This window comes from Herpailurus yagouaroundi, unplaced genomic scaffold (assembly GCF_014898765.1).
Source record: "Herpailurus yagouaroundi ecotype Mexico unplaced genomic scaffold, PumYag 355, whole genome shotgun sequence".
NCBI lineage: Eukaryota > Metazoa > Chordata > Mammalia > Carnivora > Felidae > Herpailurus > Herpailurus yagouaroundi.
In genome coordinates, this window is record NW_024412572.1 from 919,133 (window position 1) to 938,721 (window position 19,589).

A 19,589-nucleotide genomic window follows, 5' to 3' on the forward strand; every position below is an offset into this window, starting at 1 on the left:
TAAAAGGAGGATCCTTTGGGGAGAGCTGAATCTAGGGAGTGAGCTTTCAAGAGCACATCTCGGAAGATTCTACCTGAAGGATTCAGTTTTTGGAATGCTTTCCTCTTGTCCTTTGGAAAAAGTCACATTTGTCACTGACTTTATCTCCTAATTTGTGACTCTATTAAATTATCTTAACTTGTTAAAAACCAGTCACATTGGCCTGTAGAGTCTTTTTGTTGTGGTGGTGTAAGGGATTAAAGGGATTGAGAAGGGTGGTGTGCAGGCTGGCCTATTCCACTAACATCCAGCAAAGAGAGCTGCTTTCAGGAGCTTCTGGAAGCGACTATAGCAAAATGAATGGAGATCCATGAAGGAGTCAGTTAAGAACAGGGAAAAGCAGAGAGCACTGGGGAGCAGCTTCAGAACACGTATGACGTAAGCTTTGACTTCCCTCCTACATACACTCTTGAAAGTGGGGAGGCTGACATGTGAGTTTTTTGTCAATGATCCTCTTAGAATGTGGTCACCAAAAGTTGCCTGATCAGCCACATATGATGAGAATACAGCATGAATGAATCTATGCACAGATGGGTCTATAAATAATTATGTTTGCATACAGATGTACACAAATACATGAAGTTCATTCTTGGCTGGTGAGCTCAGATAATACAGGTCTCAGGAAAGCGTTCTCTAACTGCTTAGTTTCTCTGTGTCTTTCCTTCCTATACATATTTTTAAATCTACGCTTTGAGTTCCTACTTTCCATTTCCTTATTACATTTATAAATTTATGAGAAGTTCCTTATTACATTTGCTGACGTATGTTCAAATGCTATGATTCTCATCGTGCTGATCCTGGAGATTTGGCCTCTGAGGTTTCTAATTTTCATGAGATTCCTCTCAGAGTTATTTGCCTATATGGGGCCCCTGTTCTTGATAGGAAGTATGACAAATTGCCACCATGTTTGGGTTTTATTTTAAGATGATTTAAGGAAGAGATGTAAAGGATTTTTTGAAGAGCAGAATTCTTCTCGATATGACTTCAGAGACCACTTATGCTGAATTGAGTTTCAAAAGTGAATTGAAGTCCTCAGGCACCAAAGAAAGGCCTCCTGCAGGTAAGCACATTTTCTGGTGGTCAGAGTTAGTGATGAGAAGAAGGATGAAGAGAGAATATTGTAAATGAAGCATGATAGTGTTAGTTGCTGGTTCTCTGGCCACAGGTGGGGCACCTAGGATTCTCAGAAGATTGAGTTATCTGAAGATAAGCATTAAGGGGTTGTGTAGTTATACGCTAACCAAACTGAGGTGTGACAAGTCCACTAAGGTCCTGAGCTAAGGAGAATGCTAATTATGCTGAGGTTATTCTCCTGTGCCTTCTGAGGCTGAGTGAGACTGCAATCAAGAGATTGGGTAGAGGAGCGCCTGGGTGGCTCAAGTCACTTAAACGTCCGATTCTTCCTTTCAGCTCAGGTTATGATCCCATAGTCGTGGGATCGAGCCCCAGGTTGGACTCTGCGCTGAGCATGGAGCCTGCTGAAGATTTTCTTTCTCTCTCCCTTTGCCCCACTTGCATACGCTCTCTCACTCTCTCTAAAAAAAAAAAAAAAAAAAAAAAGAGAGGGAGAGAGAGATTGGGTACAGGTCTTGAAACCGTCAGCCCAGATACAGAGGATGTTGATGAGTCCGTGGACTCAGGCTCGGTTAGAGGGGAAGAGTTTGGGTGGAGAGCGTTGTGGGCGTCTTTGTTACCGTGGGACTAAAGTGTAACCCAAGACCGTTGCAGAAGAAGGACTAGAAAGTTGCAAAGGGAGTCTTCCGTGAATTCAGGAAATCCATTGCATCCTGCCTCCCCAGGATGGATTTAACTGAATTTGGGAGTAGATAAAAGGTAATATGGTTATCATTTATGATATATCAGATATAGAGCAAAAGAGAAAAAAAGCATGTGTATTATAAGAAGCTGTGAGTGGGAGGTCATGATTGCGCATGCTTTCCAAAACACTTCGGTGGAGATAGGGAGAACGCTCAGGGAAACTGTTTTTTCCCCTTAAAAAGCTTTTTTTTCTTCTTGCATATTTTATTTTATTTTATTTTATTTTATTTTATTTTATTTTATTTTATTTTATTTTATTTTATTTTATTTTATTTTATTTTATTTTATTTTATTTTATTTCTTTTTCTTTTTTTCTTATTATTTTTTATTTTTTTATTTTTTTAATATGAAATTTATTGTCAAATTGGTTTCCATACAACACCCAGTGATCATCCCAACAGGTGCCCTCCTCAATGCCCGTCACACACCCTCCCCTCCCTCCCACCCCCATCAACCCTCAGTTTATTCTCAGTTTTTAAGAGTCTCTTGTGGTTTGGCTCCCTCCATCTCTAACTTTTTTTTTTTTTCCTTCCCCTCCCCCATGGTCTTCTGTTAAGTTTCTCAGGCTCCACATAAGAGTGAAAACATATGGTATCTGTCTTTCTCTTTATGACTTATTTCACTTAGCATAACACTCTCCAGTTCCATCCACGTTGCTACAAAAGGCCATATTTCATTCTTTCTCATTGCCACGTAGTATTCCATTGTATATATGAACTACAATTTCTTTATCCATTCATCAGTTGATGGACATTTAGGCTCTTTCCATAATTTGGCTATTGTTGAGAGTGCTGCTATAAACTTGGGGTACAAGTGCCCCTATGCATCAGTACTCCTGTATCCCTTGGGTAAATTCCTAGTAGTGCTATTGCTGGGTCATTCCCCTTAAAATTTTTTGTAAAACTTCCTTATTATATGTTGAAAGGCTCATTAAAGAAAAAAATAAAAACTAGAGGCATTAATTAAAAAATTAAAAACGAATTTATATTTATTTTACCATCTAGAGATCACTATAATTTACATTTCAGTGTAGATCTTTTCTGCTATATCTAACTTTATTTTTTCTAAAGCTGAGATTATGTTATACATTACTGAGGATTTTGTCCCCCTGCTTGTCAATACCTCATAACTTTGGGAAAACTATTCTTTATTTTTTTATGGAGGTATGATTGACATAAAACATTCTGCAATAATCCCCTCTTATCTGGGGGGATATGGTCCAAGATCCCCAGTGAATGCCTGAATAGTAGATAGTACCAAACCCTATATATTGTGGGTTTTTTTCCTATACATATATATCTATGATAAAAGTTTAATTTATAAATTAGGTACAGTAAGAGATTAACAACAATAACTAATAATAAAACATACCAATTGTATTAATATGCCATAATAAAAGTTATGTGAATATGGTCTATTTCAAAATATTGAACTATATTCACCTTGCTTGTGATGATGTGAGATGATAAAATTCTTATGTGATGAGATGAAGTTAGGTGAATGACCTAGGCATTGTGACCTAGCCTTAGGCTACTATGTACCTTCTGAGGATACATCAGAAGGAGGATCATCTGCCTTCAGACCACAGTTGGCCACAGATAACAAATTGTGGAAAGCAAAACTGCGGGGGTGGGGGCGGGGAGGGGGACTACCATGTTAGTTTCAGGTATACGATGTAGTGATTTGATTTTTGTATATATTGGTGAAATGATCACCACAATCAGTCTAGTTAACATTTATCACCATAGTCACTCCAATTTTTTTCTTGTGATGAGGCCTTTTGAGATTTCATCTCTTAGCAACTTTCAAATATGTAATAATATTTAATAGTTGATAATATTATAATAATCTATAATATTAACTATAGTCGATATGCTGTACATTACATCTCCATGACTTCTTTTTTTTTCTTTCGAGTTTTTATTTAAATTCAAGTTAATTAACATATAGTGTAGTACTGGTTGCAGGAGTAGAATTTAGTGCTTCATTGCTTATATATAATACCCAATACTCATCCCAACAAGTGCCCTCCTTAATGTCCATCACCATTTAGCCCCCTCCGCCCCCCCCCCCACTACGGAAAAATCCCGGCAGCAACCCTCAGTTCTCTATAGTTAAGAGTTTCTTATGGTTTGACACCCTCTCTGTTGTTATCTTACTTTATTTTCCATGACTTCTTTATTTTATAACTGGAAGTTTGCACCTCTTAATCCCCTTCACCCATCCCCCACCACTCCTTACCCCACCTGTGGCAACCGCCAATCTGTTCTCTGTATCTGTGAGTTTCCGAATTCCACAGATCAGTGAGATCATATGGTATTTGTTTTCTCTGTCTGACTTATTTCACTTAGCATAATGCCCTCAAGTCCCATCCAAGTTGTCACAAATGACAAGAGTTCCTTCTTTTTTTTATGGTTGAATAACAATCCATTGTATATAAATATCACACTTGGTATATCCATTCGTGGATGGATGGACGCTTAGGTTGCTTTTCCTAGCTACTGTAAATTATGCTGCAGTAAACATAGGGGTGCATATACCTTTTTGATTTAGTTAATTAAATGTCTTTGTTTTCTTTGGGGAAATACCCCGTACTGGAGTTAATAGATCATATGATGTTTCTATTTTTAAATTTTTTTTTTTCCAACGTTTATTTATTTTTGGGACAGAGAGAGACAGAGCATGAACGGGGGAGGGGCAGAGAGAGAGGGAGACACAGAGTCGGAAACAGGCTCCAGGCTCTGAGCCATCAGCCCAGAGCCTGACGCGGGGCTCGAACTCACGGACCGCGAGATCGTGACCTGGCTGAAGTCGGACGCTTAACCGACTGCGCCACCCAGGCGCCCCTGATGTTTCTATTTTTAATTTTTTTAAAGTTTATTTATTTTTTAGAGAGAATGAGTGGGGGAGGGGCAGAGAGAGAAGGAGAGAACCCTAAGTAAGCTCTGCACTGTCAGCACAAAGCCCGATGCAGGGCTTGAACTCACAAACTGTGAGATCATGACCTGATCTGAAATCAGGAGTCGATGCTTACCTGACTGGACCACCCGGGTGCCCCTCTATTTTTAAATTTTTGAGGAACCTCCATACTGTTTTCCACAGTGGCTGCACCAATTTACATCCCAACCAACAGTACACAAGGGTTGCCTTTTCCCCACATCGTCACCAACACTTGTTATTTGTCTTTTTTTTTTAAGTTTTTATTTAAATTCTAGTTAGTTAATATATAGTGTAATATTGGCTTCAGGTATAGAATTTAGTGATTCATCGCTTATGTATAACACTCTGTGCTCATCACAAGTACCCTCCTTAAACGTTTTTTCTTTTTGATACTAGCCATTGAGAAAAAAATTCTTTTTATTTATTTATTTATTTATTTATTTATTAAAAAAAAATTTTTTTTTTCAACGTTTATTCATTTTTGGGACAGAGAGAGACAGAGCATGAACGGGGGAGGGGCAGAGAGAGAGGGAAACACAGAATCGGAAACAGGCTCCAGGCTCTGAGCCATCAGCCCAGAGCCTGACGCGGGGCTCGAACTCACGGACTGCGAGATCGTGACCTGGCTGAAGTCGGACGCCCAACCGACTGCGCCACCCAGGCGCCCCTTTTTATTTATTTTTTAATGTTTATCCATTTTTGATAGAGACAGAGTGTGGGGGGCGGGAGGGGCAGAGACCGAGGGAGACACAGAGTCTGAAGAAGGCTCCAAGCTTTGAGCTCTCAGTGCAGAGCCCCACACGGGGCTCGAACACACTAACTGTGAGATCGTGACCAGAGCCAAAGTCAGAAGCTTAACCCACTGAGCCACCCAGGCACCCTGAGAAAATAATTCTTAATGATGAAAAAGTAACTAGAAAGGTCTGACCTTATTTTTAGAATGTGATGAGGGATGACCATAATAACGATTTATCTGCTATGGCATTATTTATAGTAGTTGAAATTGGAAACAATCTGGAAGATTATTTAAATACATAATGAAATTCTATACAACCACAATAGACAGCGTTAAAGAAAAAATATGGTTGTATGAAAAATGTTCATGGTCTAGTGTACAACAATATAGTAGGTCTGAAGCTAGTGCCTCTGGTATGTCAATCATGTGGAAAAATGTGTACTTATGTATATATACTTTGAAAATTACTGGAAGGATATATATCAAAACATTAGCAATAGTTACCCCCAGTGGTAAGAGGTTGTGTTTTTATGTAGTTTCCAATGTTTCTACAGTGAACATTTTTTTTTCCCTATTTTCCTATTATTTCAGATGTCATATTCTTGGTAATAGTATGTCATCCTAGAAAAGGGAGAAGAGGAAGGGGAGGAGAAGGAAAGTAAAAATCAGAATTTGTTACTGATGAAACTCCTTTGATTTCTCGTTCAGCTCCCAAAGAGAAGACCAGCCTGAACAAAAGTAATCCCAGTTTTCCCAAGCTACTTTTTGCCTCATTGCTGGTGCTTCTGCTGCTATTGGCAATCTCATTTTTTATCGCTTTTATCAGTAAGTATCCAACTGAAGCCATATGGAATGTCTGCCTTCCAGGAAGAGATGGCATCCATTAGATACTGACATTTAATAACGGGTCTATCCAGAAATCTGGAAAAGAAGTCTTCTTTGGGAGGGAGAGACACAATTAATGGGAATCTGTTAGAAATTTTGTTACTTATTTGAATTTAGTTACTTCCTTATAAAAATAAGGGTATCCACCCTATAAAGAAATTGAATATATGTGTGTGTGTGTGTCTTGTAGAGGGACATATATTAGGTACCATTTCTACGCTAGACAGTTGTGTAAGTGAGGACAAATCTGTGTTTGCCTATTAGTGTTTATAAGGCCAGGTTTTTTTTGACTGCACAGACATATATTTTGAGATGAGCAGGTGGACAAAAGGCGATGGGAAGAGATATTCCAGGAAGAGTTTCCATTGAAATTTCACCTTAATCATGTCTTTCCTGCCCAAGACTATGTAAGATCTAAAGCCAATTTGGCAAATAGGTGGATTTCTTCGTATCTCTGGCTTTAAGAACATATCAAAATTTTAAAAGGCATAAGAAGTAGCGAAGCCAGCATGTAGTGGGGCAGGGAGCAAATGGGAGGTAAGGAGGAAAAAAAGAGAAAATTCACTTTCTGGAGGAAGAGGTAAGTTATTTTTAAGTTGTGACATATTTGAGTATATTGGTGTGCTGAAAAAAAAAAGCCAGTTGAGAGTGGATAGAGTAAAGGAAGAAGGAGGAGGAAAATAATGCCCATATCTCCTGATCAATGTTGGCTTAAAAAAAAAAAAAATCTCACTTTACAGGTAACCCAGAACTCAGAATTAGCTCAGTCTGCAACGGCCCCCACCCTCCTCCGCCACAACAGACCTATGCTGTGTACATCCTCAGACAGAACTGTTTGCTTTCACTCCATTCTCCCACCTTCAGGGCTCACCTTCTGCATTTAGTATTGAGGGGAACTATGGATAAATCCCTTTGCACTCATTATAATGGAACCATCATGTCTCCCTTCAACTACTGATCTTTTGGCTATTCTTGGAGAAATCTATAGTTTCAAAATCAGTGGGATTAGGATTACATTGAATGTGGGGTGATGAGAAATCTTTTCCATTGTCAGGAGCCTTCCACTCAAGCAATTGGACATTTGTAGATTTTGTTCCTATAAAACAGAATGTGAGAAAGTAACAATAGAGAGCAAAGTCACAACACCAGAAAATGAATGGCCTTTTTTTTTTCAGTTTTCTTCCAAAAATATTCTCAGCTTCTTAAAGAAAAAAAGACTGCAAAAGAGCTCCCTCACACGGAATTGGAATGCCTGAAAGAGAATGTGACCATGGAAGGTAAAAATGAATGTGCCTATAATTCAGTGGTTGACTACATTATGTAAGGATACCAAGTTAATATTTCCAGTAAGATTCACAGGCAGATCATAGTAAGAAGTTGAGTCTCATGATCATTTCAAGCTTCAGGTGTACAAAGAAATAAGACTTAAAATTCTTTTTTTTTTTTTAAATTTTTTTTTAACATTTTATTTATTTTTGAGACAGAGAGAGACAGAGCATGAACGGGGGAGGGGCAGAGAGAGAGGGAGACACAGAATCGGAAGCAGGCTCCAGGCTCTGAGCCATCAGCCCAGAGCCCGACGCGGGGCTCGAACTCACGGACCGTGAGATCATGACCTGAGCTGAAGTCAGACGCTTAACCGACTGAGCCACCCAGGTGCCCCAAGACTTAAAATTCTTATATGCGTATCTTTATCTGTACAAAGAAATAGTCTTCATTGTGGAGATGGCTGTTTAAATCCATGGGTAATCTCTTTACGGAATGTTTGTCCAGCCACATCCTTGGAGTTCTTTGCAGAACACAGTTTCTCACTTTTTACAGTCTGGCTAAGAATTTTGTGGGTCTTCAGATTCTGGTTCCTTTTCACTTCACACTCCCTTCAATTTATCTCTTTCCTTTTGCATTTTACGATAAGCAGTAAGGAGAAATCAGGCCACAGCTTTAATACTTGGCTTAGAAATCTCCTCTACTAAATATCCAAGGCTGTCACTTACAGGTTCTACCTTTCACAAAACATTAGAACACAATTCAGCACGTTCCTTGCTATTTTATAATAAGAATTGCCTTTCTTCCTGTTTCCAATAACGTGTTTCTCATTTCTGAGACCTTACCAGAAGCATCTTTAATGTTCAAATTTCTACCAACATTCTGTTCATTATTGTGTATGTATATTCTTTAAGACGATAGGACGTTTCTCTACAGCTCTCTTCTACTGAGTCCTCACCAGAATTATCTGTAATATCTATATTTCTACCAGCAGCCCTTTCTTTTCTTTTTTTTTTAAATTTTTTTACATTTATTTATTTGAGAGACAGAGAGAGACAGTGTGAACAGGGGAGGGGCAGAGAGAGAGGGAGACACAGAATCTGAAGCAGGCTCCAGGCTCTGAGCTGTCAGCACAGAGCCCATGTGGGGCTCGAACCCATGAACCGTGAGATCATGACCTGAGCTGAAGTCAGATGCTTAACCAACTGAGCCACCCAGGTGCCCCCCTTCCTTTTCTTTAAAAAATTTTTTTTTATGTTTATTTTTGAGAGAGAGAGAGAGAGAGTGAGCGAGCGAGCTTGTGAGTGGAGAAGGGGCAGAGAGAGAGGGAGACACAGAATCTGAAGCAGGCTCCAGGCTCCAAGCCGTTAGCACAGAGCCCGATGTGGGGCTTGAACTCATGAACCTGAGCCGAACCTGAGATCATGACCTCAGCCGAAGTCAGAGGCTTAACTGATTGAGCCACCCAGGGGCCCCTACCAGCAGCCCTTTCAAGGCAATCTAGGCTTTTTCTAGCATGCACCTCAAAATTCTTCCAGCCTCTACCCATCACCCAGTTCTAAAGCCATTTCACGTTTTTAGGTGTTTGTTACAATAGCACCCCACTTTGGAGCCAAAATCTGTATTAGCCTGCTTGAGTGTCATAACGAAAGAAAGGCAAGGCCTTTCTTCCTGGCTTGTAGACAGCTACCTTCTTGCTGTGTCCTTGCATAACCAATTCTCTGTGTGAATGGGGAGGGAGAGAGAGTTTTCTAGTGTCTCTTCCTCTTAGAAGGACACAAGTCCTATTGGATTAAGGCCCTGCTTTTATGATTCATTTAACCTGTATTACCTCCTTAAAGTCTACCACTGTAGTCACATTGAGGGTTATAACTTCAGCACATGACTGTTGGGGGAACACAATTCAGTGCAAAACAAGTTTCTATGTAGTTTACTAGAAATTCTTGTGCATTTGATATTTGTTCTACCCTGTTTATTAATTTATTCAGTCATCTATTTATATCTGTTTATACTCATGGATATTTATCTTACACTTTGCGTTATAATCCAATACTGTATTTATTTTGTTGCTCAAATTGTTCTGCCTTTGCCCCTGGGAGTCTTTCAGTTGGCTCCCATGGCCCTTTGACATGCCCCCATCACTTTGTTGTTTTACTTGGTTTTTGAGCACTTCCTTACTTTTTGGGATTGTAATATTCTCTGGGCTTATATTGTATATTTCTTGCCTTCGTCTTAGAATCAACTATTTCTCTGTGGAGTCCTGGCTCCTGTTATTGAAGAATGGTATTAGAAACCAAGATTTGAATACTAGGTATGCTCACTGCTGCTGAGGTGTTCTTTTAGCCCTCCCAGTTCACAGGACAAGGAAATCTCTATGTGTGTACTAACCTGTGCGTGTACATATATTGACAAATGTTTCTATAGGCAACTATGTATATCTATAATAAGGTATACATCAGTTTTTACTGATGTCTGAAATGTTTCTCCATTAACACATTGCATCATTCTAGCCTACTTCCCTTGATATCTTTAGTGACTACTCCAACAGAGAGAAATCTGGTCCCGTTAACTTGCTCAGTACGTTTCCTTAATTATTCAATTCCAATGAACACATACAGCAGTATCGGAATTGTAAACTCATACCACCATGGGAAACAACTTTATCAACTAGAATACATTGCTGGTGTGTGGTGTCTTTTGTCTTTATTCTTGTAGACTCCATTTCCAAAGTCACTTAGGTCATCATCCTCTTCCCACCCCCTTCAGTGTGTTGTGTCTGACATTTGTAATACAGTTAGATTCTCTTGTCACAGTCTTCATTCTTTCATGGATTCTCTGACTTCCTGAATGGATTTTTAAAGCTTTATACAACAAATATGTAAAGTTCTGTGGATTTTGACAAATGCATAATGTTCTGTATCTATTATTAAACAGTATCATACAGAATAACTTCACCGCCCAAAAAGTCCCCTGTGCTCCATTCTCCTTTCCAAACTTTTGGTAACCACTGAAATTTTTACTGCCTACTTTGTCTTTTCCTATCATTGGAATTACAGTTGGTAGGTAGTCTTTTCACTGGAATTACAGTTGGTAGTTGTTTTTACTTAGCTTATTTTATTTTATTATTTTATCATTTAAATATTTTTGTTGAAGTATAATTAACATACACTGTTATATTAGTTTCAGGTGTATAACATATTGATTCGACAATTCTATATATTGATGCTCACCTTGATAAGTATAGTCACCATCTGTCACCGTACAATGTTATTACAATGTTATTGGCTGTATTCCCTATGCTGTACTTTTCATCTCCAGGACTTATTTATTTTATAATTGGAAGTTTCATCCGTTCCTCTGGTAACCTCCATCTGGCTACCACCAGTTTGTTCTCTGCATTTAAGAGTCCGTTTATTTTTTGGTTTTGGTTGGTTGGTTGTTCATTTGTTTTGTTTTTTAGGTTCTACAAAGTGAAATTTTATGGTATTTGTCTTTTTCTGTCTGCCTTGTTTCACATAGTGTAATACTCTCTAGGTTCATCTGTAACAAACAGTAGGATTTCTCTCTTTCTCATGACTGAATAATATTACATTGTATATAAATATCGCAGCTTCTTTATCCACTCATCTATCAATGGACACTAAGGTTGCTTCTGTTTCTTGGCTACTGTAAAAAATACTGCAATAAACATAGAGGTACATATATCTTTTCGATTTTGTGTTTTGGTTTTTTGGGGGGGTATATAGTAGTGGAATTATTGGATTATGTGATTATTTTTAATTTTTTGAGGAGCCTCCATACTGTTTTCCACAGTGGCTATACCAACTTACATTCCTACCAACTATGCATTAGGATTCCGTTGTTTCCACCTCCTAGCCAACACTTGTTTGATTCCACGTCTCTGATTCTAGCCATTCTGACTGGTGTGAGGTAATATTTGATTGTGGTTTTGATTTGCATTTCCCTGATAATTAATGGTATTGAACATCTTTTCATGTGTCTCTTGGTCATCTGTGTGTCTTCTTTGGAAAAACATTCAGGTCCTCTGCCCATTTTTTTTTTTTTAATTTTTTTAATGTTTATTTTTTTAATTTTTGAGACAGAGAGAGACAGAGCATGAACGGGGGAGGGGCAGAGAGAGAGGGAGACACAGAATCAGAAGCAGGCTCCAAGCTCCGAGCCATCAGCCCAGAGCCCGATGCGGGGCTCGAACTCATGGACCACGAGATCGTGACCTGAGCTGAAGTCGGACGCTTAACCGACTGAGCCACCCAGGCGCCCCCCTCTGCCCATTTTTAATAGGATTATTTGGTTTCTTGGGTGTTGAGTTGTTTAAGTTCTTTATATATTTTGGATGTCAATCCCTTATTGGATATATCATTTGCAAATATCTTCTCCCATTCACTAGGTTGCCTTTTTTTTTTTTTTTAAATGGTTTCCTTTTCTGTGAAAAGCTTCTTATTTCAATATAGTCCCAATAGTTCATTTTTGCTTTTGTTTTCATTCTCCGAGGAGGTATATCATAAATATGTTGCTAAAGCCGATGTCCAAGAGATTACTGCTTATGTTTTCTTTTAGGAGTTTTATGGTTTTAAGTCTCAGATTTAGGTCTTTATCCATTTTGACTTTATTTTTGTGTATGGTGAGAAAGTGATCTAGTTTCATTCTTTTGCATGTAGCTGTCCGGTATTCCCCGCACCATTTATTGAAAAGACTGTCTTTTTTCCCTTTTATATTCTTACCTCCTTTGTCGTAGATTAATCGACCATGTAACTTTGGGTTTATTTCTGGGCTTTCTATACTGTTCCCTTGATTGATGGGTCTATTTTTGTGCCAGTACCATACTGTTTTTATTACAAAAGGTTTGTAGTATATCTGGAAATCTGAAATTGTGATACCTCCAGCTTTGTTCTTTCAAAGCATTGGTTTGGTTATTCCAAGTCTTTGTGGCTCCATACAAATCTTAGGATTATTTGTTACAGTTTTGTGAAAAATGCTGTTGTTATTTTGATAGGAATTGCATTGAATCTGTAGATTCCTTTGGGTAGTATGGACATTTTAATGATATTAATTCTTCTGATTCATGAGCATAGTATATCTTTCCATTTGTGTCATCTTCATTTCTTTCATCAACATCTTGTAGTTTTCAGAGTATAGGTTTTTTACCCCTCTGGTTAAATTTATTCCTAGGTAATTTATTGTCTTTGGTGCAATTATAAATGGGATTATTGTCTTATTTTTCTTTCATTTACTTTGTTATTAGTGGGTAGAAATACAACAGTATGTATAATATAATATATATATATTTTTTTAATTTTTTTTTTCAACATTTATTCATTTTTGGGACAGAGAGAGACAGAGCATGAACGGGGGAGGGGCAGCGAGAGAGGGAGACACAGAATCGGAAACAGGCTCCAGGATCCGAGCCATCAGCCCAGAGCCTGACGCGGGGCTCAAACTCCCGGACCGCGAGATCGTGACCTGGCTGAAGTCGGACGCTTAACCGACTGCGCCACCCAGGCGCCCCTATAATATAATATATTAATTTGTATCCTTTAACTTTAATGAATTTATTTATCAGTTCTGATTTTTTTGGTGGAGTCTTTAGGACTTTCTGTATATAGTATCATATCAGCTGCAAATAGTGAGGGTTTTACTTCTTTTGTTACCAATCTGGATGCCTTTTATTTCTTTTCCTGTCTGATTGTTACATCTAGGACTTCCAGACTACATTGAATAAAAGTGATGAGAGTGAACATCCTTGTCTTGTTCCTGATCTTATAAGAAAAACTGTCAGTTTTTCGTCATTGATTATGTTGTTAGCTGTGGGTTTGTCATATGATCTTCATTATTATTATTTCTAAATATAATTTATTGACAAATTGGTCTCCGTACAACACCCAGTGCTCATCCCAACAAGTGCCCTCCTCCATGCCCATCACCCACTTTCCCCTCTCCTCCACCCCCCATCAACCCTCAGTTTGTTCTCAGTATCCAAGAGTCTCTTATGGTTTGCCTCCCTTCCTCTCTGTAATTTACCCCCCCCTTCCCCTCCCCCATGGTCTTCCGTTAAGTTCTCAAGATCCACCTATGAGTGAAAACATACGGGATCTGTCTTTCTCTGAGGTTCCTCAAAAAATTAAAAATTGATCTTTGTTATTTTGAGATATGTTCCCTGTAAACCCCTTTTGTTAAGAGTTTTTGTTATGAACAAATGTTATATTTTGTCAAATACTTTTTCTGCATCTATTGATATGATCATATGGTTTTTCATCCTTCTTATTAATGTCATGTATCACATTGATTGACTTGCTAATATTGAACCACCCTTGCTTCCTTGGGATAAATCCCACTTGATTGTGGTGAATGAACCTTTTAATTTAATGTTGAAATCAGTTTTCTAATATTCTGTTGAGGTTTTGCATCTGTGTTCATCCAAGATATTGGCCAATTAATCAAATTGGCCAATTAATCAAAATTAAATTTTGATAATTTCTCATCCTTTATTTCTTTAAAGAAAAAATTTTTTTTCAATGTTTATTTATTTTTGAGAGAGAGACACACACATACATTGTGAGCAGGGAAGGGCAGAGAGAGGGAGACACAGAATCTGAAGCAGGGTCCGGGCTCCAAGCTGTCAGCACAGAGCCCGATGTCGGGTTTGAACCGCAAGATCATGACCTGAGCCGAAGTTGGATGCTTAACCAACTGAGACACCCAGGTGCCCCTCTCATCCTTTATTTCTGATTTTATTTATTTGAATCCTCTCTCTTTTTGTTGGGAAGGCTGGCTGAAGGTTTATCAGTTGTGTTCATCTTTTCAAATAACCAGTTCTTGGTTTCATTGATCTTTTCTATTTCTTTAGTTTCTATTTCCTTCCTTCTACCAGCATTGGGCTTTATTTGTTCTTCTTTTATCTGTTCGTTTAGGTGAAAAGTTAGGTTATTTGAGATTTTTCTTGTTTTTTTGAAGCAGGTCAATATCACTATAAACTTCCCTCTTAGAACTGTTTTTGCTGCATCCCAAAGATTTTGGACTGTTGTGTTTTCATTTTCATTTGTCTTCTTGCATTTTTAAATTTCCTCTTTGATTTCTTGGTTGGCCCATTCATTATGTAGTAGCATGTTGTTTAGCTTTCACATGTTTGTGCTTTTTCTAGTTTTTTGTTCTTGTAATTTCTTGTAATCTTTAGTTTTATACTGTTGTGTTTGGAAAAGATGCTTTAGTCTTCTGAAATATATTGAGTTTTGTTCTGTGATCTATCCCGGAGAATGCTTCATGTGCACTTGGAAAGAATGTGTGTTCTGCTGTTTTTGGATGACTATTCTGTATATATCTACTAGATCCGTCTGGTCTAATGTCATTTAAAACCAGTGTCTTATCCTCTCACTTCTCCATGCTTGTGATGTCCCTACCATTTGTGGCTAGTTGTGCCAAGGGGTTGGTTCCCAACTGTGTCTCTGCCCCTCTTACCCTTTTCGATGTGGCCCTCTCTCTATGACTAGTTGTGGAAGATCTATTCTGTCAGTCTTCAGGTCATTTCCAGAGTTGGTTGTATAGAGATAGTTGTTACCTTGGTGTGTCGATGGACAAGGTGAGCTCAGGATGCTCCTACTCGTCCATCTTACTATTTTCCATTTTTCTGTTACTGATTTCTAGTTTAATAAGCCTTGTTGTCTGAGAGCAGACATTGTATGATTTCTATTCTTTTCAGTTTGTTAAGGTATATTTATGGCCAGTATGTGGTCTGTCTTGATGAATGTTCTATGTGAACCTAGAATGTGTATTCTGCTGTTAGATAGAATAGTCAGTAGATGTCAGTCATATATGGCTTATTGATATTGTTGTTGAGTTCAACTATATTCTTACTGATTTTGTGCGTCTGGATCTGACCGCTTCTGATAGAGGAGTGCTTAAGTCTCTAACTGTGGTAACGGATATGTATTGAAGTTCTATTTTGTTTCACTTTTTGATGCTGTGTTGTTAGGTGCATACACATTAAACAATGTTATGACTTCTTGAAGAATTGACCCCTTTATCATTATGCAATGACCATCTTTATATCTGGTAACTTTACTTGCTGTGCACCCCGCACTGTCTGCAATTAATATAGCTACTCCTGCTTTCTTTTGTTCAGTATACCTTTCACTACCCATTTACTTAAAAAAAATTTTTTTTTAATTTATATTTATTTATTTTTGAGAGACAGAGAGAGACAGAGCACAAGTGGGGGAGGGGCAGAGAGAGAAGGAGACACAGAATCCGAAGCAGGCTCCAGGCTCCCAGGTGACAGCACAGAGCCCGATGCGGGGCTCCAACTCAACGAACAGTGAGATCATGACGTGAGCTGAAGTCGGACACTCAACCGACTGAGCCACCCAGGTGCCCCACTACCCATTTACTTTTAATATACACATGTCTTTATATTCTCCTCCTAAAGTTTTAATGTGGGTTTCTTGTAGACAACATATAGTTGAGTCTGGTTTTTTCTTTTTTGATCCACTCTGATAATCTTTGTGTTTTAATTCGTGAATTTAGACCACTGACATCCCAAGTGATGATTAATATGGTTGTATCAATATTTATCATATTTCTATTGTTTTCCATATCTTGCCCTTGTTCTTTGTTCCTTTTTTGTCTTTCACTCTTCTGTGGTTTTGAGAATTTGATATGATTCCATTTTCATTGCATTCTTAGCATATCAATTATACTTATTTTATACTGGTTGCTCTAAAGTTTGCAATATACTTATCAACTAATCCAAGTCCACTTTCAAATAACTATACAACTCCATACACAGTGAGAGTATCTTAAAATAGCAAAATGATCCTAATTCCTCCCTCCTGTCTCTTGTGTTAATACTCTCACTTATTTCATTTACATCTTTGTATACATAATCTAATACATTGTTGCCATTATTATTTTGAACAAATGAAAGATCAATTATGAATATAGATCAGGGGTGCCCGGGTGGCTCAGTCATTTGAGTGTCCGACTCTTAATTGTGGTTTAGGTTATGATCCAGGGGTGTGGGATTGACCTCTACATTGGTCTCCATGCTGAGCGTGGAGCCTGCTTGGGATTCTCTCTCTCTGCCCTCTCTCCCCTGCTTGCACACATGCTCTCTCTCTCTCAAAAAAAAAAAAAAAAAGAATATAGATCAATTAAGAATATAAGAAATATGTTTTTATTTTACCTTCACTTATTCTTTTTTTTGATGCGCTTACTTTATATAGGTCCAGGTTTCTGACCTATAATATTTTTCTTCCCCCTAAAGAACTTCTTCTTTTTTTTTTTTTTTAATTTTTTTTTCAACGTTTTTTATTTATTTTTGGGACAGAGAGAGACAGAGCATGAACGGGGGAGGGGCAGAGAGAGAGGGAGACACAGAATCGGAAACAGGCTCCAGGCTCTGAGCCATCAGCCCAGAGCCCGACGCGGGGCTCGAACCCACGGACCGTGAGATCGTGACCTGGCTGAAGTCGGACGCTTAACCGACTGTGCCACCCAGGCGCCCCAAGAACTTCTTTTAACATTGCAAGTTCTACTGGCAACAATTTCCCTCAATTTTTATTTGTCCAAAAAGTCCCTATTTCATCTTCACCTTTGATGGTTAATTTTGCAGGATAAGAGTTAGGGTGATAGTTTTTTGTCTCTGAACACTTTAAATATTTCACTACATTCTCTTCTTGTATCCGTGGTTTTGGAGAAGTCTGATGTAATTTCTGTTTTGCTTCTCTGTAGATGTGTTTACCCCTTCTAGCTTTTTAAAGGATTTTTCTTTCTCTTTGATATTCTGTAGTTTGAATATGATATATCTTAGATGTAGTTTTCTTTGGCATTTATCCTGCTTGGTGTGCTCTGAGCTTTTTTGAATCTGTAGTTTGGTATCTGTCATTAATTTGGGAGAAATTCTCAAATGTTATTGCTTCAGTATTTCTTCTGTTCTTTTCTCTTTTTATTGTTCTGCTATTCCCATCATGCACGTATTAACACTTTTTGTAGCTGTCCCACATTCCTTGGATATTCTGTTTGTTTCCCCCCGCCCCCCAGTTCTTTTCCTTTTTTTAGTTTTGGAGACTTCTATTGAGACACCCTCATGCTCAGATTTTTTTCTGCAGCTGTGTCCAGTCTAATAATGAGCTCACTAAAGACAGTCTGCCTTCCTTTCTTTTTTTTTTTTAAATTTTTAAAATGTTTATTTTTGAGAGAGAGCGCGCGCGCGTGCGTGTGCATGAGTGGGGGAGGGGCAGAGAGAGAGAGGGAGACACAGAATTCAAAGCAGGCTCCAGGCTCTGAGCTGTCATCACAGAGCCCGATGTGGGGCTTGAACTCACGAACCACGAGATCATGACCTGAGCCAAAGTCAGAGGCTTAACTGACTGAGCCACCAAGGCGTCCCATTTCTTTTTTTTTTTTAAGTGTATTTATTTATTTTGATAGAGCAAGTGGGGAGTGGGGGAGGGGCAGAGAGAGAGAGAGAGAGAGAGAGAGAGACAGAGAATCCCAAGCAGGCTCTGTGCTGCCAGTGCAGAGCTGAGGCTTGGTCTCATAATCTGGGAAATCATGACCTGAGCAGAAATCCAGAGTCGGACGCTTAACGGACTGAGCCACCCAGGCGTCCTAGACATTCTTTGTTTCTGTTACAGCATCTATCATGTTTCCTTTTGTTTCTTAGAATTTCCATCTGTCTGATTACATAGTTCATCTCTTCTTGTATGCTGTCTACTTTGTTCATGAGAGCCCTTAACATATTAATCATTGTTGTTTTAAATTTCTGTTCTGATAATTCCAATATCCTGCTACATCCGAGTCTGGCTCTGATGCTTGCTTTGTCTCTTCAAACTGGGGCGCTTCAAATTGCTATGCTTCTAGCAATTCCCCATTTACACCTCAGGTTTCCCTACCCTGCAGCTGGTTCCCACAGAAATTTTGGCTCCTGGGTTTCTGCTTCAGTAAGTTGTGATCCTCTGTATTTGCCTGCCTGCATAATTTTAAGAGCAGCGGCTTTGCTTTTGTGAGGAGTTGTTGATTTGTGGTTCGTTCAGCTTTTTACTTCTTAGGCTGGTATGGTAACTTCCAAGATTCTTGCGTGCCAGCCTGGAAAAGGGAAGTCTATTTATTTATTTGCTTTTGTCTGTTTTGGCTCTGTTTCTTGCTTGAATAATTTCTATATTTCAATTCTGTCTTTCAATTCCCTGATTTTTCTGTCTTCTCTGCTTTTGAGCCCAGCCACCGAACTTTTTATTTTGGTTATTATATTTGTTAGTTATAAAAATTTGTTTGTTCTCCTTTATATCTCTAATTTGTTGGCTGAGATTTTCTTTCTTTCTTTTTGGAGAGAGAGAGAGAATACATTGGGGGCAGGTCAGAAGAGAGAGAGAGAGAGAGAGAGAGAGAGAGAGAGAGAATCTTAAGCAGGCTCCACGCTCAGTGCCGAGCCCGATGCGTGGCTCAATCCTACGACCATGAGATCATGACCTGAGCTGACATCCAGAATCAGACCATGAACCAACTGAGCCACCCAGGTGCCCCTGTTGGCTGAGATTTTCTATTTCTTTTCTGAGGCATTGTTTTGTTTTGTTTGTTTGTCTTTTTTATTTGGTCCAAACATGTTTGTACTTTCTTGTTGAGGCATCTTTGTCATGGTTTCTTTAAAATCTCTGTCAGATAATTCTGGTATTTCTGTTATCTTGATATTGGCATGTATTTATTTTCTTTTTAAAAATTAACTTTGAGGGGCGCCTGGGTGGCGCAGTCGGTTAAGCGTCCGACTTCAGCCAGGTCACGATCTCACGGTCCGTGAGTTCGAGCCCCGCGTCGGGCTCTGGGCTGATGGCTCAGAGCCTGGAGCCTGTTTCCGATTCTGTGTCTCCCTCTCTCTCTGCCCCTCGCCCGTTCATGC

At 38.8% G+C, this 19,589-nt stretch overlaps 1 protein-coding gene across 6 annotated transcripts in view; it reads left to right on the plus strand.

Moving 5' to 3' along the window:
* The window catches only part of CLEC4A (C-type lectin domain family 4 member A), a 41,060-nt gene that overhangs the window by 16,679 nt on the left and 4,792 nt on the right, over positions 1 to 19,589 (plus strand). For all 6 annotated transcript variants that reach the window (XM_040462612.1, XM_040462616.1, XM_040462615.1 and 3 more), the window contains 3 exons: positions 964 to 1,099; positions 6,242 to 6,358; positions 7,594 to 7,695. In XM_040462612.1, the coding sequence (XP_040318546.1) occupies positions 1,018 to 1,099; positions 6,242 to 6,358; positions 7,594 to 7,695 (301 nt within the window). In that variant the 5' untranslated portion in view covers positions 964 to 1,017. The remainder of the gene's footprint in view (positions 1 to 963; positions 1,100 to 6,241; positions 6,359 to 7,593; positions 7,696 to 19,589) is intronic.